At 48.1% G+C, this 22,672-nt stretch overlaps 3 protein-coding genes across 5 annotated transcripts in view; 1 reads left to right on the top strand and 2 right to left on the bottom strand.

Moving 5' to 3' along the window:
• ankfn1a (ankyrin repeat and fibronectin type III domain containing 1a) overlaps positions 1-22,672 on the top strand; it is a 116,885-nt gene that overhangs the window by 11,660 nt on the left and 82,553 nt on the right. The window lies entirely within an intron of this gene.
• On the bottom strand, positions 8,343-12,193 carry LOC118454367 (transmembrane protein 100-like). Its single transcript, XM_087845051.1, has 2 exons — positions 12,038-12,193; positions 8,343-10,594 (listed from the first exon to the last, which is right to left on the bottom strand). Exon 2 carries the CDS (start codon positions 10,549-10,551, stop codon positions 10,075-10,077), a length of 477 nt encoding a protein of 158 aa, XP_087701177.1. The 5' UTR covers positions 10,552-10,594; positions 12,038-12,193; the 3' UTR covers positions 8,343-10,074.
• Positions 15,961-22,662, bottom strand: LOC102797361 (uncharacterized). Of its 3 annotated transcripts, XR_015719405.1 has the most exons (9): positions 20,769-22,662; positions 19,978-20,077; positions 19,574-19,784; positions 19,388-19,475; positions 19,224-19,315; positions 18,973-19,137; positions 17,323-17,414; positions 16,568-17,213; positions 15,961-16,422 (listed from the first exon to the last, which is right to left on the bottom strand). XR_015719405.1 is itself a non-coding variant. In XM_006793304.3 (8 exons), exons 1-8 carry the CDS (start codon positions 20,814-20,816, stop codon positions 17,101-17,103), a joined length of 909 nt encoding a protein of 302 aa, XP_006793367.2. In that variant the 5' UTR covers positions 20,817-22,662; the 3' UTR covers positions 15,961-17,100. The 3 variants fall into 3 exon arrangements, 1 of the variants encoding a protein (XP_006793367.2); XR_015719406.1 differs by lacking the exon at positions 18,973-19,137; XM_006793304.3 differs by having other exon boundaries at positions 15,961-17,213.

The raw sequence follows: 22,672 nt of genomic DNA, 5'->3' as shown, positions 1-22,672 counted from the left end.
CCTCATGTTGACGTTGTTTTGCCGTCTCTGCATGGATGTGTTAGAGACACTGAAAGTAAAACACAGCGTGGGTGAAACTCACAGAAATGCTTTTGAAGATTAACTTTATAAATTCATGAACAAACTTTTCATTTACAAGAAAAATGTGTCAAAAGGAGAAAAACTGAAATTTAAATTGAATTTTAGTCTCTGTGATGTAAGGAGCTCTCTGATTGGTTGGACAGACACGGGCTGGTTGCCTGTTCATAGCTTTGCTGCTAAATGTGTGTTTGTACAAACGCTGCTCCGCCTCAGGATTTAAACTCCGCCCAGCACAGATGTTAGAAGAATGAAGCGACCTGTTCCTGATGAGACCTTCAGCCTGTTTCTCTGTAGCTTCCTGTTCGTCTTCGATCTCCTCTGTGAGCTCCTTCAGGCGTCTCTCCTTCAGAGCCGTGAGGACCTGAACACCTTCTGCTTTCTCTCTGTCTGCAGCATCTCTGTGATCTCCTGAATCTTCAGTCGTCTCCTCTGGATCATCTGCTGAACCCCAGCCTGTCTCCTCCAGCTCTGCCTTCTTTCCTTCACATTCTTCTCTCAGAGGAACAAACTCGTGATACAGAGCAGAGCACACAGACACGTGTCTGCTCGGTCTTACAGAACAGCTCCAGATGTTTCTTGTGCTTCTTACACATCTTGTCTTCCAGGTTCTCCACAGCATCAATCAGCTGATGTCCTCTCAGACCTGTCAGATGAGGCTCCAGGTGAGTCTGACAGCAGGAGGTCAGACACACCAGCTGGGACTTCAGCCTTCAGACAGACGTCACAGGGAACTTCTCCTGGTTCGGCAGCTTGTTGCTCTGAGCTTTCTGCTGAGCTTCACGTCTGCACTGAGCAACCATCTCAGAGAACAAAGTGTCGACCCTCAGCTGAGGTAGAAAGTCCACATGGGACACTGATGCCTCTGACTCATGTCCCAGTGCTGAGTGGGACAGCGTCTGCAGCCTCTGCTGGGACCTGCAGTCTCTGACTGACAGAAAGCTGAACCATGACTGAGCCAGAGACAAGAAAACAGTTTATTATCAAGTTGTTGGCTTGAGAAGATGGTGAGGAACGATACGAGATCCTTCATATGACGTTGCATCTTTAAAATATGAGGATACAGTTATTTTATATATATATGTGATGGTTTTTAAATGTGGGGCAGTTTCCTCCTGCTGTGTTTGTGTGCGGTGCAGATGTGGCGGATGAAGTCGGGCTAATTCCTCACACACTCGTTGCTCCATCTGCTGACGGTTTTATTTGATGGAAAACAGAAAGGCAGCAGATGGACGCAGCAACCTTTCAGCTCGTCAGGAAATCGGGTCGGAGTTTAAAAACACGTGTTTCATACTTTGATTTACGGACACGTGACAGTGACACATTCAGCAGGCTGATCTCAGTGTCCCTGATGCTCACTCTGTGGGGAGCACACATCGATTAGAAGAAACCTTCGTCCTCCACGCTGCTGTTGGAGCCAAAGGTGAACATATTTAACTGACAGGGTTCCCTAATCAGTGCTCATCAATTAAAAACTGCATCCTGTCTTTGCTCGTGACACCAGAGACAGATCCGTCTGCATCCACAGACTGCACACGAGCATCACACACAGCTAATTAGTGCTCAGTAACAGCCAATTAAAATTCAAGAATTTCACTCTCCAAACTGGAGCTGATGGTTGTTGGTAGCCTGCAATTAACTGCAACACATCTTATTTTAGCCTGAGCGGTGGACGTGACGCCCTGCAGGAGCTGCAAGTCACAGCGTTAATCTTCCTTTATTCATGCTCAAGTATTTACTGCTTCAGCTCTCCATCATGATCTCCAATAAAATATTTAATATTGTATGAATTTCTGACAGTGTCCAGTTGAACCTGAATCTTCTTCTTGCTGTCACTTCAGGTTCTGCAGTTTTGCCGTGTACGCGGTGCTGTCACGTGTCAGGTAACAATCAGGCTGCAGTTTGATTTATATTCATAAATAAACCTGTAGCATGAAAACGCCTCGTAGCCCACAGCAACAATGCTGATTGGCTGGATGTCTGCATGAATCAGGATGTCATCATCGCTGTGTGGCAGGCAGGAAGTGAAGATCCAGGTGACTTCCTTCTCGAGTTATCAAAGTTCAGCTTTATATTTAATATTAATTTCTTCAGTGTTCTTATGAAAGTTATCTGCACATTTATGGGTGAAGAACAAGGAAGCTTTCAGCTTCTTCTGATTGGTTTAAATGAGCCTCACAGTGGCGCTGATGGAGACGTCACTCACGTACTGAGATAGTCCAGCTCGTGGACCCCCGTCGTGACCCTGCCGCCTCCAGAGGTCAGGACCTGCATTCTTGCAGGAGAGCATTGTGTTGTTTAGAGGAAGTGGCGTCACCTCATTCATTCGTCTTATCACAATCCTTTCAGGGCGGCGAGGCTCGAACGACGGCGGCCCACAATGGCCGTCAAACCTGAGCTGCCATTCTTTGAAACACAATATAAACTTCCTGTGTTGAGGCAGCGCGGCGGGCCTCGACACCCACAACACGCTCACATTACTGCTTCAGTAGACCTTTAAATCCGTCAGCAGCAGATGACAGAAGCGAGTGCAGAGAAAAGGCTGAGGAGGGAAAGTGGATGTGACGGATGAAAGGAAGCGCCTCTCCCTGCTGGGGCCCCTTCTGCTCTGAAACTGCTCCTATCACACGATCTTTCCCACCACAGCATCCTGCATCCAGAGCTCGTGCAAAGACAAACTGTGTTGAGGTAAGGCCCCCACCCACCCTGCCAGCTTCCTTTGCATTTACTCAGAATCAGCCGTAAATGTGGCTGCTTACTTTGAACGGTGACAGAAGTTTCTGTCCAGTTTCTCTGGGTCAGCGCTAACCTTTGCCCCGCCCACTAACCTGAACAGCTAAGCGACTAACAAACATCTACCTTAATAAAAAGGTCAAAGGTCGCCCTCGTATCAAATCAGGACTTGTGTCCATGTTTCCTGTCTGATCTGGTTCATGTGGGCTGCTGAGATCCCGGGTCAGAGTGGGTTCGTGTTCCCAGTGTGTCGCCCACAGTGACTGCTGCTCCAGTCCATCTGCAATAACATTCACAGCTGCATCTCTAAGCGTCCTCGGTCACATGGGCCTGCAGCCGGTCTGCTAGGGAGAAATGGACGTTCCTGGCTGGTTGTGAGTGGCTGCTGCTTGTTGCTAGCTTAAAGAAGCTGCACCAAAAGCCTGCTGGTCACAGCCGCTCATAGCTTGTGTGGAACTCACCAAGTCAACCTTAGGAAAGAAACCAAAAGCTGCACTTGTGAAACATGTAGTGTTCTCCACTTCTCAGTGAGCTGTTAGGGACTGTGCGTCAGCAATCAGGCGCAATGCAGACGCCGCTCTGCAACGTCAACTAGCAACTGCCAGCAAACACTCCCCAGCTGGTCTGTGAGTCTTTCTCAGTCACACCAACTCATCTAAAGCCGGTGTGACTGAGGTCTGAGTGTCAGCCTTTGGCTCGGGGTAGAAACATCTAGAAACATCTGAAAAGTGATAGTCCCTTTAACTGGCATTATTTCTAATGACCAGCAGGGGGCGACACTTGTGTGCACATGAAAAGACTCACGCTGTGACATCAGCAAACATTTTCCTGATTTGTTTTCAGGCTCCGGGATCTTCTTCTTAGTTTAAGAGAAATCTCGTCTGTCTTATTTTTAAAGGACTGACTGATGCGTTTAGAGAAATCTGTCAAATCTAAATCATTAAACTGACTCTGGTTCCCTCCCACCACCTCGTCTATCTCAAGCATCTTTAATAACACTCGTATATATTTCTAAATCTCAGCGTAATAAACTGACTTCCTTTCAAGTCAGCCTGGAAGGATGAGCGGGAATTGCTCGCCAGCAGAGAAGGATATGAAGACTTAACCTTGTAACCTTCGCAGTTCAAAATCATTTCCAGGCGCGCTGCTCCACAGAGCCTCCACTTCCCAATCCAAACAAACACAGCAGCTCCTAAACTTCAGAAATGTCTCCTGTCACAATGTTTCACAATTGTTTTATTCATTTAAAGCTTTGTTTTCAATGCAGACATAATGAATCCACGGCAGCGCCAATGAAAATCACATTTAACAGGAAGTCTGAGTGGACAAAGAGTCATGTGATGTGTTCACAGCTGACATTACACACTGGAGTTATTCTCACTATCAGAGATCTGATCTAAATGCTGAATAAAACCATATTCTGATCGATGATGTCACAGGACTCAGCGGGTTTAAGGACGTATAGTTCAGAAATATCACGTCTAATTGAATTTGTTCATAAAAAGTCATTTTATGGACATTTATTAAAATCCTTTTCTGTCTTTTGTTAAACTTTTTTAACCTCGACTTGTGGAGCTGCTGTAATGTGAAGCTGCACACTGTGGGTTACTGAAGTCTGCACCAGGCTCGGGTGCAGTCGGCGTTCATCGTGGCGTCTGGTGTTGTTGTGTTGCTCGTGTGACACGAGGACGCCTCGTTAGCGTTCAGTAACCTTTAAAACATGGATGCAGTCCGTGATGGACGGTTTTTCCAGTTTTCCCAGCGGAGAATAATCAGCTAGATCATGCTGACTGTTTCTTCTGCCTGTTGCTCGTAGGTGGATAATTAGCAGGAAACAGTGAACACACTCGGATATTTCTGGATGGCTGAGTTTTATAACTCGGCACCGAGTCCTTCGATGACTCCAGCGTTCCCGTCAGATTCCAGTTTTAGCCGGACTCTGCTGCTGGGAGCGGGAAGGCTTCGGCTCTGACTGACAGCCGGCCTCATTAGCGATCGGCGAGCTGTCAGCAGCAGCTGCAGCCCGTCTGCTGGCAGCTAATCGCACCTGCCGACACTCTGAGCTCGCGCTAACGAGGCTCCTCGTTTCGTGTTTGCAGCACAAACCACGGCAGCTCCAGGTGAGAGCTCTCGTTCCATCTCAGGAGCAAATTAAAACTCCTGAGAGCTGCCGAGCTCTCTGAGGATCTGCGTATACACCGCATACCTGCACACTAGGGGGGCAACGATACACAAAATCCACGGTTCAGTTCGATACTTTGGTGTCACGGTTCGATATTTTTTCGATACAAAAAAATGTTCATGCCTTTTTAATTTGTCATTTATTAAAATTATAAATATATATTTTAACTCAAAAGTACAGTTTTTAAATTTAATGTTGCTGAAACAACAAAGTAATAAAAAAAATAAATCTATGATGGAGAAATCCCTCATCTTTGGAAAAGAGTTTATTACAGAGAAATGTCTCTTTCCAAAATAAAAGCTCTACTATACGCTTCTTCTGGGCTATATTCTCAGCAGCATATTAAACATATCAGGTCCCCATAAGGAGAATCATGTGCTAACGGCTGTCTAAATGACTCGGGTAAAGTTTGTAGCATGCGCGCTTGTTGTTTTTGTCTGCTTCCACTTGTCTTTGCACGAGGATGATGTCGGAGTAAATGTGCAGTCATATTCGTTGTGTTCCCACTAGTGCTGTCAGCGTTAATCTGAAATGACGTTAACGCCACAACACGGCAAATCTCCGTCAACGAGCTACCGCGGATCGCCCCGTGCGTGGGGCTGGACGGCCAACACGTTAGCGAGCTAACTGTGCTAACGCACTAGTTCCCACTCATGTAATTGAGCATTGCTGGCACATCCAACATACTGTTTTACTTTAGTCCATGACACCCTTACCTTCAGGGTCATACGTCACATGAAGACCAAAATAGTTCCAAACGCCAGATCTGAAAGAGGGTGGGGGAGGTTCAATTTGCCATGTTGCAACGAGCTTAACTTCTGTCTGCTAGCTTGCGCTGCGCTCAGTGGATCTGCGTTCGACTACTCAGCCTAGGCTGCACTGTCGAGCGCAGATCCACTGAGCGCTCAACACAGACAGCACCGTCAGAAGGAAAGTTGATAAAATAAATAAAAAATTTTGTATTGTTCGATACATATGCGTACCGAACCGAAAGCACTGTATCGAACGGTTCAATATCGAGTGTCGTTGCAGCCCTACTGCACACCATCATCAGAGGCAGGCAGATCTGAGCTTTTATCACACAACACTTTTTACATCTTTAAAACATTTGATTCACTGCAGCCTAACATGTAGCGGTCAGCCTACGTCCCTGCCTGTGCGGCGCTGGGTCATGTGATCAGGACACGTGGTCGAGGACTAGAAAAGTTTTGCCTTTACAGATTAGAAAGAGTTTCACTGGTTTTATGATTCTTCCACAGCTTTAAAGCCTTTGCAGCCGGCAGGATCTGGCCCGATGGTTCCTGACTCGGTCTCTTCGGCTGACCTTGACTCTGAAGACAGAGCAGTCTCACGCCTGTTTGGGAATTAGTTCAAAGTTTGGGTAGAGGGTGTGTTCGAGCAGAAACTCCTTCCTGTTCTCCGGCCGATCCTTTCAACCGTGCCGATTCCCGGCTCTTTGCGTGCCAGGCCCTTTCCGGCCGGGAGTCTGGGGTGTGTTTTTAGCAGCTGCCGCTGACTTACACCGCTGGTCACTGTGTTAGGGGAAGGGAAGGATCGGCATTTCCCCTCTGAGCCGTCCTCACACAGCCTGAGACACAAAGCTCTGACAATCAGAATCAGACATCAGCGAGGCCGATGAGGATGATTGAATCGTCTCTGTGACAAACAAACCAAACTGAAAGTAAACATCCAGAGCTGCAGGAAGGACGCAGCAGACTGTGCCTGAGCATAAACAGGAATCCTTCATTTCTAACAGTCCCTCTCAGAGCAATCTCCACTTTCTCACTTTGTTTATTCAAGGGGGAAATCACCTGATGTGGATATAATTCAAAAAGCAAATAAAACCAAACTGAACTAGATAACAGATATTTGATACGTGATGTCTCCGCTCTGCCCGGGTCTCCAGGGAGTCTGAAGGCCTGAAACACTGAGCAGTTGTGTGTGTGATTGGCAGATATCAAATAAAAGCTGAGGATTCAGTCAGGGCCAAAATCTCCTCTGCTTTTTTCATGTTGAGGCCACTGATGGTCAGAGACAAACAACATCTGAGATGACGTCCACTGCACGAGGTTAGTGAGGTAGTCACACCGAGTTTTTAAAACTGACTTTAAAGTTTCATGCTGCACATGAACAGCTTCAGAGGGCCAAGATGACGACAGAAAACAGACCGGAGCCACATCAGTACGTCATCACTCTGCACGTCCACGACTGTTCATCTGCAGTAATCGGGAGGCGTGGCCGATCACTTACAGGTGAAAGGCACGGAGTGGGAAGCGCTGCACTCGTGTCCCTCAGTCACTCAGAAAAACCTGGCAGATGTGTTGCTTTTATTTGTACCTGGTCGCCGAGAAGAGGAGCATGCAACAAGCTTGCCTGGAGGGAGGCGACGTGTCTCCTCAGACTGGCCCAGGTTTGTAATAATTAGTGCCTAATTTATAAACGCTGACAACAGGGTGCAATCAATCTGAGTCAGTCTGCACCAGGAGACTTTTATTCTGGTTAGAAAACTTCTATCTCATTATTATTTAGCCATTAATTGCCTGATTATACCAGCTTCACCATCCAATCACAGACTGGCTCCGTCTTATCGCCGTTCTGATGCACCAAAGCAGAAAGGAACCAAACCTGGTCCCGGCTTCAAAGCAGCCATGTCAAAGGCTGTGAAACGGCAAGCTTAGACGGTCGCTGTGTCGTAGGATGAAGCACTGAACAAAGCAGCAGACACGACCTTAAATCAGGAGCTGGGTTGCAAAGCAGCTTGCAGATGCAGTTAAGCTGACGCCGTTTGAATAGCATGCATGAGTTTTACCAGCTGTGTGTGTCAGCTGATGTGTTTTCAGGACGGCAGGTTTTAGGCGCTGTAACGACCTCTGTGGTAAACTGTCGGCCATGTTTGTGAAAGTGACGTGTGATCATTGGAAGGTGCTGATGTGCTGCTGGGGGGTTAAACGTGTCCACGTCTTCTGAGATTGCTTCTATTTTCACCTCAGGCTCAGGAGGCGCTGCACCTCCTCCAAAGTGTCCTCAGGAATGAGACTGATGATCCGCACCCCCTCATCTCTCTTTCCAGTCCCTCCCCCCTGTCCACCCACATTCCCAGGATGCTGCACTCCAGCAGAGATAAAGTTAGCACTGCACAAGTGACAACGCGTTGTAACCGCTACCCGTCATCACCGCCACCACCAGCTCCCGGTCCAGTGATGCAACCCCGACTCCCCCGCCCAGCCCTTCCTCACTTTATTAACTGGCTGTGTGTCTTTGGGATGCTAGGCAACATAAACATGGCTAAATTTAGCCCCGCGGCGTGTCTCTGCTCTGCAAAGCTCAGTGAGTAAAGGAAAGAGCAGCGTGTGGTTTGGCTGACTTTAATAGAACAAATATTTTACACCAACAGAATAAATAGGAGCTAAACAGCTTTAATACAGTGGATACATCTGCATCATAGTGCACTAAACACAGAGTAGCATGCATGTCAGGAATCGGTCTATTTGTGACCTCTGCACGGCGCTCAGTTACGTCACCGCGTTGGGTTCAGACTCCACGATAGAGCGATGACGCGAAGCGCTGACGAGCGTCATCAGATGGAAGATTTGATGGTTTATGACACAATGATCCCACAGTATGGATGAACTCGGACGAGCCAGGCGGAGCTCTTTCTCTGAGGATCTCGTCTCCTCCACCTCCAAGAAGGCGCCACTAATGTAAAACAATTAAGGCGGCGGTGAAGCCTGGAGGCGGAGTCTTCCAGGTAGAACATGCATTTCATTATCATGAACGTGACATCGCAGGATTGGATGGGAACTGTTAGCACTTAATTTAGCGATAAAGGTCCAACTCGCTGTTACGACCATAACTCAAGAATTCCTGGGACAATTACATCTGACATAAACTTGTTACGGGATAAATTGGCGAGGAGGTCATTTTTCTTCACGTTGTTCGAGAACATCATGGAGTCCGGTTTGAGTCTGGGAGAGTGATCTGCTCACGTCATTCGTTAATCTCGTTAAGACTCCGCCCTGAGTCAGATAAGTCGACAGATAAGTTGTCCTCGGCGGTCTGGGAGCTCTGCCGCGCACGCCACATGATTACATTTGTGTTGGTCCCTCGGTCCTCGTGTGCAGAGACCTTTATCAGGTTGTGAAACACAGCGAGCAGCGATGATTGTCGTGTTTATGTTCCTGACATGTTAATGACCCAATGTGACGCAAAACCATCTAATGCGACGCTGGTCTGAACCCAACATCAGAGGGAAACACAGTCTCGCCCAGAAACATCAAACCGTGATGAAATCTCCACCCGGAGGAACGCTGTGTGTCCGGGGAAACGTCGGAGGCCACAAATGAGACCGAGAGCTACAAACTCAGAAACGTCTACGTTAGAGTACCTTTACATGTCTTTTATAGCTTATTAGCAGCTTTAGTTAGATACTGTGCATCATAAATGAGAGAAGCCGTCAACTAAACACTCATATTATCCAAAATCTTATTTTTAACACTTAAAGGTCATTAAAACAGCTGCAGGTACTTTCAGAATAAAAGCATCAGCCGTAATCCTAACATGTCCTGTGTGGAAACTACAAACCTGCTAAGTCTTTGAGAGAATTGATGTTTTGGCAATAATTAGATCAAATTTACCTGCTCCAACAATAAAGAAGAGGACCTGCTGTGATTTTGTTACCCAGACCTCTGAACACCCGCCGGGTCGCCTGTCAGGGCTCCTCTAATGGGCCCCAGTGCAGGGTGGATGTTTGGAGGGTCACATGTTTGAACTCCAGAAGCTCAACGACAGATGAATCGGAGAAATCGGGCAGATTTGAGGAGCTGGGACCTGAAAATATTCTGCTTGAAAAACTGGTTTATCAGCATATTTGTAAAATGAATGACGTGTTATTTATGTCTTAGTGTCGGCACTAAAGCAAGCTGTTCCTCATCCTCCAGCTGATGAAGGCGTCTCCATCATTAATGTCCGAGACGCGTCCTTCGCTCTGCTCGCCGGTAACATCAGCGGCAGCTGCAGGAGGAAACGGCGAGTCTCTGCAGTTTGTAAAGCGTCTGTTCGTTATTCCCTTCAGAAGTCTGCGCTCAGACCACGCAGTACCCGTGGCTCGCCATGAGGGCGGTCTGGCTCTCCCGTCGCTTGTCCTTTTTCTTCTTCTGTCGGACCTTCCAGCAGGTGGCGCTGGCGCCCAGCAGCCCCAGCCCGACAGACAGCAGCACCAGTCCCAGCACCGTGATGGTGGACCCGTGGGAGTTGAAGGTGTAGGCCACCGCCGTCACCACAATGCCGGCGATGAGGACCACCACGCCGAACGGGATGGTGCAGCGGTAGCAGGACATCTCGGCGCCGCCCGTCGCCGCTGTGAGCTGGACTTCGTTGACATGCGGGACGTGCGTTGTCACGACAACTCTACGATCCTTCCTGGGCTTGTCCCGGCTCAGCTTCTCGGCGGAGATGGACGGCGGCACCTTCATGGCGCTCCGGGGGACCCTGCCGCCACCGCCTTTGCTGTGGAGGTCATCGGGCATTGTGATCTTGCTGGCGAGGAACAGGTGAGCCATCTTGATGCAGGTGTCAGGGATCGGCCAATCAGAGAACAGCTAGCTGTGAAGTCAGAAATAAGTTTTTGGTTACATCAAAGACATTAAAACATCATTTACGTCTGATATTGTTACACTTTGTTTTAAAACAGCTGCTACACATCAACGCCGCCTTCATGATCACCTGACCTCAGCCTCTCAGTGTGTAGCACCGGAGGGCAGGTTGGGGTCACGCGGGTCGTTGGGTCAGACCTCAAGTGGAAACGAGGCCAAACTAACGACTTTCACAGATTAAATGTCATCAGATCACAGATCATCTGTCCTCCGAGCGGAAGCGAGAGCGTCGGCTTTAAACAAAGCGTGAGGCAGAGGGAGGGCAGCCTGAGAGTGAAAGATCACAGGAAATGATGCGAGGCGTAACGAGGGCCCGGCCCGCTGTAACCTCATTATTTTCTCTCCTAATCAACGACTTTTTCTGCTGCAGCTTCTGACACAAACCTGCAGCTCAGCTCGTTTCATTAAGACGCGTGAGAGTGAGAGATGCTCTGAGCAGTGTCAGAGCTGCCACAGAGAAGCAGACATCTCTACGGCCACGCCGAGCAGCTCACACCAAATCACTGCAGAAATATGTGGAAATACTGGATCAGAGATAAAAGATCTGAATCAGTTTGGATTGGAAAGGGCGTGAGAGCACAAAAAATCCTCTTAGATACAGAACAACACGAGTGTGTGAGAGAAGTCCGTCCTCACGGCTCTCATAAGCACTGAGAGGGTAAGTAGCCGCGAGAGCTGCTAGTGATGATTAACTGATCGTCGTGTGAGCTTCTCTACAGACGTTTTGGCGGTTCGCTGGTCTGAATGGTTCAGGTGTGTTAACACAACCTTTCCAGGAGTCGTCACAGCAGATTCAGCCCTCTGCAGCCGTCCAATCAGAGTGCAGAGCTCAGAGCACGAACGAATGCCGCAAACCTCAAAGAGCTGAAGCTGTGATCGTCTGCCTCTCTCTCTGTGTGACCTCACAGCAGCCATGTTATTGGTCAGGTAGTGTCACTACAAATGCAGCACAAACCTCTGCACACACGCAGAGGTCAGTTTGTCTGGAGCAGCTCACGACAACGATCGCCTGAAGCTGTCACCTCCCACCTGTCAGTCAGACCTTCACACAGGTGCGTTACAGCCGCCTCCCCCGTACAGGTGTGATGAAGGGGAAATGACTGAGTCTGTGGGGACTCGCTGCTGGAGCTGCAGCACACAGACGTCTGTGACTGTTCCTGTGTTTGAAAGCTGCTGCAGAAACAACATTATTATTGATGCAACAGCACAAATGAAATCTGCTTTAAAATAAAATCCCAGAAGAAGCAGACGCTCGTTCCTGCAGCCGGACTTCCACAGAGAGAGGACGAAACGTTCCTCCCTGAAATCAGGACTTTCCCCACATTCCAGCAGCCTGCGTGACTAAACAGTCCCGGCTGTGATTTTGTGGAGACGGGAAGCTGGGAGCACTTACTGTGTCAGCGAGCAGCCGTCCATCCCTCAGAGCGCCGCTTTGAGTCTGAGCAGGTCGGGGTCTCCTCGTGTGGAGCCTACTTGCTGCATCGTCCTCACTGCAGGAATAAACGGGGGGAACGTGGCTATCAATAGAAGAAGAGGTCCCCCACCACCGCCACACCCACCCCTCCATACCACCTCCTACCCGAGGAGGAAGCAGAGGTTTAACTCTTTCCTTCCTTCAGCTGCTCTCCTGTCCGTCTGCAGCATTGACAGCACAGCCACTCCCACATCTGTCTTTAAAACACAGCCTAACATCTGGAATCTGCTGCTGGTTTTCTTTCTCTAAAAAGGCGTCACCTTCTCACACCTGTGACCGACACACCTGTGCAGAGCCTGTTTGGACAGGTGTGTTTGTCCAGCCACAGATGAGCATGAAACAGCACTGCCAGGATCGAGGGTGAACACGTAGCTTCCAGGTCTGAAGAGGCCGTTGGAAAGTGTGACTAACAACAACAATACTCAAGTGAAAAATAATGATGATGAAGAAACCTGATGGTTACCATTACTTACTGGGACTCCTCCAGAGGACCTCCGCCCCGGAGTGAACGCTGCTCCACAGCCTGAACATCCAGGCTCGTGTTTCTGCTCTGCACAGAGGACGCCTCCGTGCTGCAGCTGCAAACTCGTGTTCACATCTGGGACCAATCAGCTGAACTTTGTTTACCGTCTGAGCAGACTCGCGTCCACGCTCGTCCGAACATGACCACAGGGCCTCAAACTCAGTCACGTATTCAACTTATTAACTAAAGGAATGCGACGTGCTTGCACGCCATATTTCTTCCGTATGTCACATAATCCTAAATGCTAATGTGGGTGAATCAGCAAAGCAAAGATAACGACCCGTGCATCACGGGTGCAGCGAGCTGTGGATGCACGTTTCATTCAGTTTCAACACTGATTTTATTTCACATTCACCAACGTTACATTTTTAATACAGCAATAATTTATGTTTTCACAGTGCTTAACAAATAGACCGCCTCCTGCAAGCTTCATGCCACAGCTGCACTGATGATACTTCTACTTGATTATTTATTAAAAATGTGACGCAGATCGATGATGATTCTTCTGACGTGTGGACCGTTTCATGCTCAGCTCATTCGCTGCAGGACGAAACCTAAATGATGTTAATGTGTTTTAAAGGAAACTGGAATCTTCCTTAAAGCATAAATAAAGTAGATTTCCCACATAAAGGTTGAGGCAGTGAGAAATCATGTTTGGTTATCAGTGTGCAGGTCTGAGCGTTGTTGGCACTGCTTTGTTGTTTTTGTGCATTTTCAGACACACTGAGGGAGCGACACACCGCACCTGTGCAGGTTTATTTATTTAGTTCGTCAGCGGGTTACGTGATTGGCTGTCAGCAGGTGGTTGTGGTTCTGACCTCATGGAAGTCTGCAGGTCAACATCTGGAACAGCAAGTTCATGAGATGCAGGTGCGGCCCACATTAGGAGAAAGTTGAGATGCACTTCAGTCTTTCTGCTGACTGCAGGAGAAAGTTTGTCTCCAGGAGAGGAAGCGAGAGCAGCTTTTTCAGGGTTACTGCAGCAGGACGGATGTCTGTGGACACGTGTGGCCTGTTCTGCTTTCATGTGATGCTACAGTTCAGACAAAAAGCAGCTCCTTACTTTTATTTGCAGGAATGTCAGCTTCTCCTCTGAGGCGGCAGCGACGTCTGTGACCTGCTGAGAGCAGCTGGGAACATCTGGCCTCATTTTCAGCCCTTGAAAGACTTTTGGTGTTTGCTGATGAGGGGTCACAGCAGGGTCAGCAGGGCCCTTTGAATCGCAGCAGGGGGGTCTTGAGACCAAGAGAGGAGAACCCTGCCTGTCGGTCATTTCACATCATCTCAGGCTGCCACGTGTGCAGTTTGGGTTTGTGCTGATTCACGGGTAAAGACGGGAGTGCAGATGAGGCTTTAGCCTGTCTGTGAGACGTCACCATGACAGATTTTTAATCTGACACTTTTCTGCTTCTAGATCAGTTTTATGACCTGTGGACGAGGAGACGACTCTCAGCTTCAGCTCGTGTGGAAGTGATTTAAGTTCTCGTTTCCTGCTCAGATGAAGCAGTCGGGGCGAAATGAGGTGTCTGATGAAGCCTCGCAGGTTGATTGATTTTTCTTCCTGACCTCTGGGACACTCATCCAGGCACGGCGCCCGAGTGCTAAATCACTTCCTTCCCAGATCCGTTTCTGGGTCAGGGATGATGTGAGCTATTTGCTTTGGACCCGAGTCTCCGGAGACGTCCTCCCATGCTTCCTCTGTACAACAGATGGTTGCAGGCCGTGCATGTAAAGTGGTGAGTTAGCAGCTATTGGACTCACAGCTCCGAGTTCGTGCCTTCCTTCCTGTGAATACAGGTGTGCTTTGTAATCCTACATGCTGATGTTGTTTGGCTCACAACAAAGTGGAAAAGTTGACTTTGCATTTTTGGACCTTCACAGCTCCCAGTTGCTAAAAAAACCCTTTGACTAAAAGTGTGCAGTCACAGCGGCGGCCCCGCGAGGCGGCCAAACTGCTGAAGCCTGGAAACAGGAGGAAGAAAAAACTTGTGGAGTCTGAATTTTCCAAAACATCTGGACATCTGTCACAGCCTCAGATGCATCTCCGTGAACGCGTTTTGCACATGCAGGTGTGCAGAAGTAAACCAGCAGCTAACGCTAACTGAATGGCCTCAAAGCATGAGGAGCAGGAACTTGATGGCATCCACAGGTTTTCTGATAATTCACTGGAGAAAACTTCAAAAAGTACTCAGTTTAAATGCTCGCTGTGTGGTGAGCTCCTTCTTACCTGCGTTCGGTCCAGGCTGATGTCCTGCTCTCACCTGACAGTCACATAACCTCATAACCTTCTCCTGGGATCGAGCTCCAACGCCTCCAAGAGCCAAGTTAGGTTAACGGGGCCTCAGAGTCGGCAAGAAGAAGGTCTGCTGCCCATCAGCAGGCTTCCAGAAGATGGCCAATCAGAACAAAGTGTGTTTGGAGGAGGGTAAAGAGACAGGAGCTAGAACAGCCTGTTTCCGTCAACAGGAGATGATGATATCTGCAGCTCGTGGTCAGACTGCCTCCAGGCTCCTGTTTGGGCAGAGATCTGGAAGCTTCATCTAAATGAACTTTCCCTTCAGCGCTCATCAGGACAGTAAGATCAGGCTTCAAACTTTCCTTTTTGCTAAAGCATATAGTTAGGGCTGGACCAGGTGACCCTGACTCCTCCCTTAGTTATGCTGCAATAGACGTAGGCTGCCGGGGATTCCCATGATGCACTGGGTGTTTCTTCTTCACTCTCTATGTATTAACAGACCTCTCTGCATTGAATCATATCTGTTATTAATCTCTGTCTCTCTTCCACAGCATGTCTTTTATCCTGTCTTCCTTCTCTCACCAACCAATCACAGCAGATGGCCCCGCCCCTCCCTGAGCCTGGTTCTGCTGGAGGTTTCTTCCTGTTAAAAGGGAGTTTTTCCTTCCCACTGTCGCCAAAGTGCTGCTCATAGGGGGTCATATGATTGTTGGGTTTTTCTCTGTATGTATTATTGTAGGGTCGACCTTACAATATAAAGCTCCTTGAGGCGACTGTTGTTGTGATTTGGTGCTGAGTAAATAAATTGAACAGTCAGACTTTACAGCTGCAGAACTCAGAAAAACATGAAACGCTGTAACTGAAGGTCTTTTTACGTCCTCCATCGACCCCGACCTCCTGCTGCCGGCTCGGTTCAGAAACGTGGATTCATTCAAAAAATGTTTGTTTTTCAGACATTTGGATTTTGGGGAGAAAACAGACGGTTTGTTCTGTTCAGACCAGCTTTATTACTGTTTGTTTTCTTATTTTTATTTTCATTCACTTCAAATGTTTTTAAACATTCACTTTAGTTTCAGTCTCCCGATTTCTAGTTTGAGTTTGTGGTAAATGTCAGAGGCAATATAATATATAAACAAAACTTTTAAAAAGCAGCGACTCTATAAATGAGCTCATCAGGCAGTTTGTGATAATAAATTAGAAACTGAGCATATTTCCTCTGTGATTGTATTTTGTCTTCCATGTTAACAGAATTGTTACATAATAACTTGTGTTTGGACACAGAATGGAAACGTTTCAAACTTTCAGCTCGTTTCCACCAGAGAAGCAAACACGGAGCTTCGATGTCGAAGAAGAAAGAGAGAGTGGGGAGTTCAGGAAGTGTGAGTGTCAGGACGATTGTTGTTTGGTATTATTAGGATCAGAGGAAGTCGAGGATGTTATTAGAGAGGGAAAGACATGAGCCAAATGGAGCAAGAGTGACAGGATGCGAACAGCTCGAGGCGAGGAGGTCGCGAGCACACGATGAGCAGTCGCTGTCCCAAAAACCTGAAAAAGAAATTTCAAACTGTGAAACTCAAAAAGATGAAACTGACTGAGAGCCTCAGTGAGGGGAGGAAAAGCACAGAGAAAGTGTTCCCATAATTCACTGCTTTCATGCAGACTGGGCGTGTCAGCGGCCGGATGACCTCACCTCCTGATGCAGCCCTGGAGACACGACGGGAAGGGCCTCCATCCCCGCGGTCAGCGGGTCACAGAGAACACACCGAACGACGCGTTTTCATGACTCATCGTGAATCTGACCTCCCGCCACCTCAGGAAAGGTGAGGCTCACAGCCACGCCCACCAAAGTAAAACGCCAGGTAACGAGGCCGATCCCAGACTTCCCAGCATGCACTATGATGGAAGCTCAAACCGTCCAGTCTGAGCTCCATGCGACTGAATGCTGAGTTAATGAAGGGCAGGTTGTGAATAACGTCACCTGTTTCAGAGGATATCAGGATGCAGTGACGTGTTAGTCACTCAGCAGGTCACGTCCAGCCACAGGCCTCCTGCTCGTTCTCAGGTGACCCTGACCTGAGTGAGTGATGCAAACACACACGAGGTACAGAGCTGCACGTCTCACTGAGAGCGGCCTGCAGCCGTGCTGACATCTAGTGGTACAATCAGGAACTACAGGAGTGCAGTGGCGCTCACGCGTCAGTTTATTCATGTCTGCCTCTAACATCAGTTCGGCTTTGAAGTCAAAGCGCCGCTGCATGTTCGCTCCCACCTGTACTCTCTCAGGACTCTGCAGACGGTGTGAAAGATTTCATCGACCTCAGCCCTGGTTTTAGCTCCTGCAGTGTGACACAGGACATACACTCATGATGACGTCCACAAAAGGTCAGTTTTTCAGTCAGTTTTTTCAGCATTTTTAATTGAACTGTGACGTGTGGACAGGCTCACCGCACACGTTTATGCACCGGGCTGAGAGGAAGGACACTCTGATGCCGGTGATCTGGTCGAGGATGAGGCGGTTGTGCAGCTCTGGCTCATAACTGTAGAAAGAAGAACACAGATCTCACAGTTTCCACCACGTAGAAACTAAAACCTTCCACCATCATTTCAGGACTCTCCACAGTTTAGCGATCTCCTACGTAGCATGCACCAAAACAGGCTGCTGCAGACACACTGAAATACTGGAGAAAAACGACTGCAGGGCTCAGTGGGAGCTGGCCAGTTTACAACCGATTACTGTCCATTTTGAACTGGGATGATTCTGGGAACTTTCCCACTACGGTGTCTACAGAAAATGGCATTAATTCAAATTTACTGACCATGCTGTCAGTGTTGGGAAGGTTACTTTCAAAATGCATTCCACTACAGATTACAGATTACAGATTACATGCCCCAAAGTAACGTATTCCGTTACGTTACTCAATGAGAGTAACGTATTCTGAATACTTGGATTACTTAATATATTATCATGCTGTTTACAACTACATGAATGTACTATTGCTGTGATTTATTACTGTTACTGAAGGTCCGCGGCTCTGAACCGTAGTAAAGGGACCTCTGGCTAATACGGTGGGTTCTGTGTCGGCTCGTAGCTGAAAACTAGCTTTACTTTGTTGTCTGGGTCAACTTTGCTAGCAGAGACAGAGAGAGGCGTTGAAAGGCTGCTCCAACAGAACTTATTGTTTCAGAGGAAAACACGAACACGGTGTACAGTCGAGTCTTAACAGCTTACTTACAGCTGGGCCACACTGCCCATCAGGCTGCTTTATGCCTGTAACACTCTGCCTGTTGCCTTCATATTGACCTCCCAGGACCTGCGTCCACATGTGTGGACATCACATTTTTCTCTACGAGGGCCTGATGTCCACTTACGAGGACATCATGCTGCCACTGTTCTATCAAAATCTGAAACAAATGTCCTCACACCTCATTTTTCTCAAAAACAAAAATCAGGTAAAAGAAAATCTGGTGATTCTTTGTTTTTACCTTCTTTAGGTCCCATCAAGCCGAATAGCAAAGAAAACTTAAAAATGCATGAAAGAGTTCAGGTCTCAGGTTAAATCATTTTTGGAATAATTAAAAAAAATATTTCTTCACGTCATCATGCGGCTGCAAGTAGGGGAGACTCGGGCATTAGAGCCTCTTCATGCGCGTTTTGTTTGGTTTCCACCAGCGTGGAATTACCACCAGAGAAAAAGACCGCCGTGTAATCATTTATTTCAACAAAGTAACTGAATACCAGCTTTTTAAACAGTAACTGTAACAGAATACAGTTACTCATATTCTGTATTTTAAATACGTAACGCTGGTACTCTGTTACTCCCCAGCACTGCATGCTGTCTACATCTGTTCTTCACAAGTGCTTCAACGTATCCGTGACTGCACATTTCACATCATGAACCACTTTAAAGCATCGTCACGGGGACCGAAGAAAAAGGGATTCATATTCAACAAAAGACCTTTTGAAAGCGAGTGCCATCAGTCTCAGACCATCTAGCACAGAGTAGCGTTGGCTGACACGTGATGTGCTCAAAGTTGGGCTGCAAACCTGCGTCCCTGTTTGGGCCTCGCCTCTACTCAGAGTCCTTATCTCCTGACCTGCACTGCCCTTTGTGGACCTTCTGCAGTTCTGCTAAATCCACTGGAAAGGTCTGGCAGAAGGCTACAATGTTCCGGATCTTAAAGTTGAGGAAGCGCACGGGAAAGCCAAACTTCTGCAGTTTGCGGACAAACTTCCTGGCTGCCAGGCGCGACTCCTCCACACTTATTAAAAGAAAGAGGAAGCAAGGAGATGATTGGAAACCCGCTGTGCTGCACCACAGTCTGAGGAGATGTGAATCCAGACAAACCTCTTGGTTCCCAGGCAGATGATTTTCCCACTTCGGAAGATGGTCGCTGTTGCTTTTGGCTCCCGGATCCTAGCGATGATCCCTGTGAAATACTGAAAAACAGCGAGAATGAAAACCAGTGCCGGGCTTATGTCTCCACGTAGATCACGTTCAGGTCTCTGCACCTTCGGTCTGTACTGCACGTTCCACATCCTGCGAGCAATGAACTTCAGGTCCAAACAGCAGCCCAGGTCCACTGTGGAGATGACGTTACTGCACGCAAATAAAAACACGAGTCACAGCTGCAAGCCGCAGAGCCGTCATTGGACGGTGCGCTCGTACACAGAAGCAGACTGTGATCTCTGTGATACCATATCACTGGGACGAGATTCGACCACTTCTCCTGCAGTGTCTCGGGGTCCTCCGAGGTCCCGGGTTCAACAGGAAGGGCCTTCAGTGCAGACGAGGAGGACGCACATGTGGGCTTAGCTTCTGCTGAGGACTTCTGGGAGCTGCTGCCTCGTGACTGCGTGCCGGCGATCCCGCTCTCTGCAGTCAGATCCTCCTCCTTACAGATTCTGTCTGAGGCACGAACAAGAGCAGCAGAGCTGAAAGTACCACAAACTGCAGTTCCTCTGACGCCCACTCGAGGCTCCAAAACCAACTGTCACTAAGTGCTAAACAGCAGTTATGGATTAACAGGATATGGATGCAGCTCGGTCACCGCTCAGCGCTCCACCCAGTCATGATCGCAGAGTGCAGAGTGTTGTCGTACCTGCATCGTCACAGGTGACCGTGTTCAGTGTCAGGAGCTCATCAGGCAACAACTTAAAGAACAGCTCCTCCTCGCCGACCTCCTCTGTCCTCCTGGGGTCCTGCAGCAAGAAGAGAACCTGCCTATGTGCTAACGTGGTGCTACATGTTTCTGCTCTGTGTGATGTAGAGAAATGAACAAGCTCGATAACTGCAGCTCCAACCTTCACATCCTGAAATCAGCTCAAAAACGGTCTGAATTCCTCTCCAGCGAAACGACTGGTTCAGCGTGGTGTCACGTTAGTTCAACACCCAACTGTTAGTAGTTTGCAGGTTAGCTGGCTCCAGGATATAGTCTGTGCCGACTGGATGAGAGCCTCCACACTAAATATGCAGAGTGCTGAGATTTCATGATTTCTTACTTTTCACATATTTGTCACACAAGTTTCAAATTTTAGTGACAAAGATAAGCTTGGTAAATGCAAAACGATTTTAAATGATTATTTAATGATGATTAATAAATTAACTGTCATCAACCACGTTTGTAAAGCTGAGGTCAGTCTCGCTGCCGCTCCCAGACCTGATCCCCGAGCTGCTGAATCCACACATCACTTAACCACAAGCTGTCTAAAGACGTCAAACTGCAGCACATCATCATCAAAGACACACGTTGGCGTGACCTTAACAGGCTCGTGTCTGGATTCAATCACTTCTGTGAAGACGAGCGGACCAGAGTTTCTCCACTTTTGATTTTCAGCTCTGAAATGCGGCAGTTTGATTTTTAAACCAGCAGCTGAAAAAATGAAAACTCACGTTAGCGATGAACTTATCGAAGTATCGCTCCAACGCAGACTCGTCCATAATGCAGGAGGACGCCTCAGTGATCAAACCCAGTAATAACAGCTGTCAGAGGTTTTGTGTGAAGTTGTTGTTTACATCCAAAAAGATTCAGACAGGAGTCTGTTGCTAGGAGACGAAGATGCTCAAACAGTGAATGATTTTATGTTCTTTCAAAAAATAATTCAAATGAGAATCAAGAGAAAGTGATGAAAACAAATGCTTTGAGCCACGCCCCCTCCAGGTGGGCGGGGGTTGGAGTAAATTCTTAAAGCATGCGTCCCGCTGAAAGCATCCCATCGGAAATGCAAAGCCTGCTTATTTCAGCTCTCTCCTAGAGTGGCTTTGCACCAACCCCAGTTCGTAATAATCCCCCCTCTTATTCTGGGCCTCGGCGTCATCACCACCACTGTTCACCCACTGCCTAAAGAGGGACGCTGCGTTAGCTCCTCCCCCTGAGCCAACACACTCAGAGCAGGTTTCATGCTTCATGCATGCTTCAGGCGGGGTTTCCCATCAGCGAGGCCATATATGGACATCCCCTCTCTATGACATCATACAGACCCACGAGGGGAACAAACTGTGATAAACTGAGTGTTGAGCAGCCTGAGCGTTGGGCTCAGCGTGAGCAAACTCTGACAGGAAGAGGGGGGCGAGTACTCGAGTATCTCGACCTGCAGAGGCTGTTTGTTTAAATCGGGGATGATTACAGCAAACATGCAGCCTCCTTCCTGCCCGCTCTTATCTCCTCACACCCTCCCACTCCACCTTTCCTTCATTCCTTCTCTTTGTCAGTTATTTCTTCACTTTTTGTTCCTCCCTCAGATTCAGTCTGTGTGCTGTTTCCTTTATTGTTTCCTTCTCCTTCATTTCCTTTTATCCTCATTCAGGTTTTATTTATTTTCTCCCTTCTTTGTACCTCCACCCACCCTTACAGTTTTCCTCTTGTCCCTCTTTCCTTTCTTTTGTGGGGTTTGATGCCTTCATACTCCACGTTCTTATTCCTTTTCTACTTATTCATTTTCTTCATTTCCTCGTGACCTTCCTTATTTCCTTCTTTAACTGAGTTTGGATTTCCCCCACACTTCCCCCCCGCTTGTCCTTGCTCATCTCTTTCCTCCTTTAATCCCTTTTCCTCCTTTCTTCAATCCTTCCTCTTTCCCTTTTTACTTGCATCCCATCATTTGTGGCTTAACTGCTCCCTTTTCTTTCCTTCTCTTCCTTCCTTCTTTTTGACTCCTTTCTGTCCTTGCCCATACATTTTGTCTCACTTCTTTGTTTCCTTCACTTCATGCCCCCCCCCCCCCCCCCACGTCTGTTATTCCATTTCATTCTTTCTTTTTGTCCTTCCTTCCTTTCCATTCGTCCTTCCATCCATCCTTGTTTCTTCTCCCTCATTCCTTTAATCTCCCTTCTTTGCATTTTGGGATTTCTTCCCTTTGATAACTTCTCCCATGTTTTGTTTTGCTTTCCCCTTCATCTTCTTCCTTTAATTTACTCCCCGCTGTGGTCTCAGTTCCTCCGTCCTTCATCCTTCGGTCCTCCTTTATCCCCTCCTCCTCCTCTCTGTCCCTCCTCCAGCTGAAGTAAACAGATGAACCGGGAGATACTGAATCTCTCCCTGGGCCCCTCTTCCTCACTCCTCCCAGTTAATTGGGCTCTGGCTGTCTGAGTGGCAGTCGCAGCAGTATTGAGGCCCGGCCGTGCTCCAGATGTGCGCAGAGTTGACCGCAGTGAAATGTGAGCCGCTCCGGCCTGGCTGCCTGTATTTTGGGATGTTTTACACGGGGCAGGACAAAGACACGTTTCCAGGCGGGATCCCGGCCTGAGCAGATGTTCCTCTGCTGGGAGCAGAAGAGGAAGAAGGAGAGGAAGAAGGA

The sequence above is a fragment of the Neolamprologus brichardi genome, chromosome 8, assembly GCF_056152115.1.
Source record: "Neolamprologus brichardi isolate AB-2024 chromosome 8, ASM5615211v1, whole genome shotgun sequence".
NCBI classification, from domain to species: Eukaryota; Metazoa; Chordata; class Actinopteri; order Cichliformes; family Cichlidae; genus Neolamprologus; species Neolamprologus brichardi.
Note: the sequence above shows the minus strand (reverse complement) of the source record. Positions and strands in the feature narration are given on the sequence as shown.

Bases quoted from the DNA above. Each gene is read 5' to 3' on its own strand.
- LOC102797361 (XM_006793304.3), bottom strand. From the start codon at position 20,816: ATGGACGAGTCTGCGTTGGAGCGATACTTCGATAAGTTCATCGCTAAC. The intron at 19,476-19,573 runs GTATCACAGAGA...ATTTGCGTGCAG, and splicing joins AATCTCGTCCCAGTGATATG to TAACGTCATCTCCACAGTGG. The intron at 17,214-17,322 runs GTGAGCCTGTCC...GTCACACTGCAG, and splicing joins CCGGTGCATAAACGTGTGCG to GAGCTAAAACCAGGGCTGAG.
- LOC118454367 (XM_087845051.1), bottom strand. From the start codon at position 10,551: ATGGCTCACCTGTTCCTCGCCAGCAAGATCACAATGCCCGATGACCTC.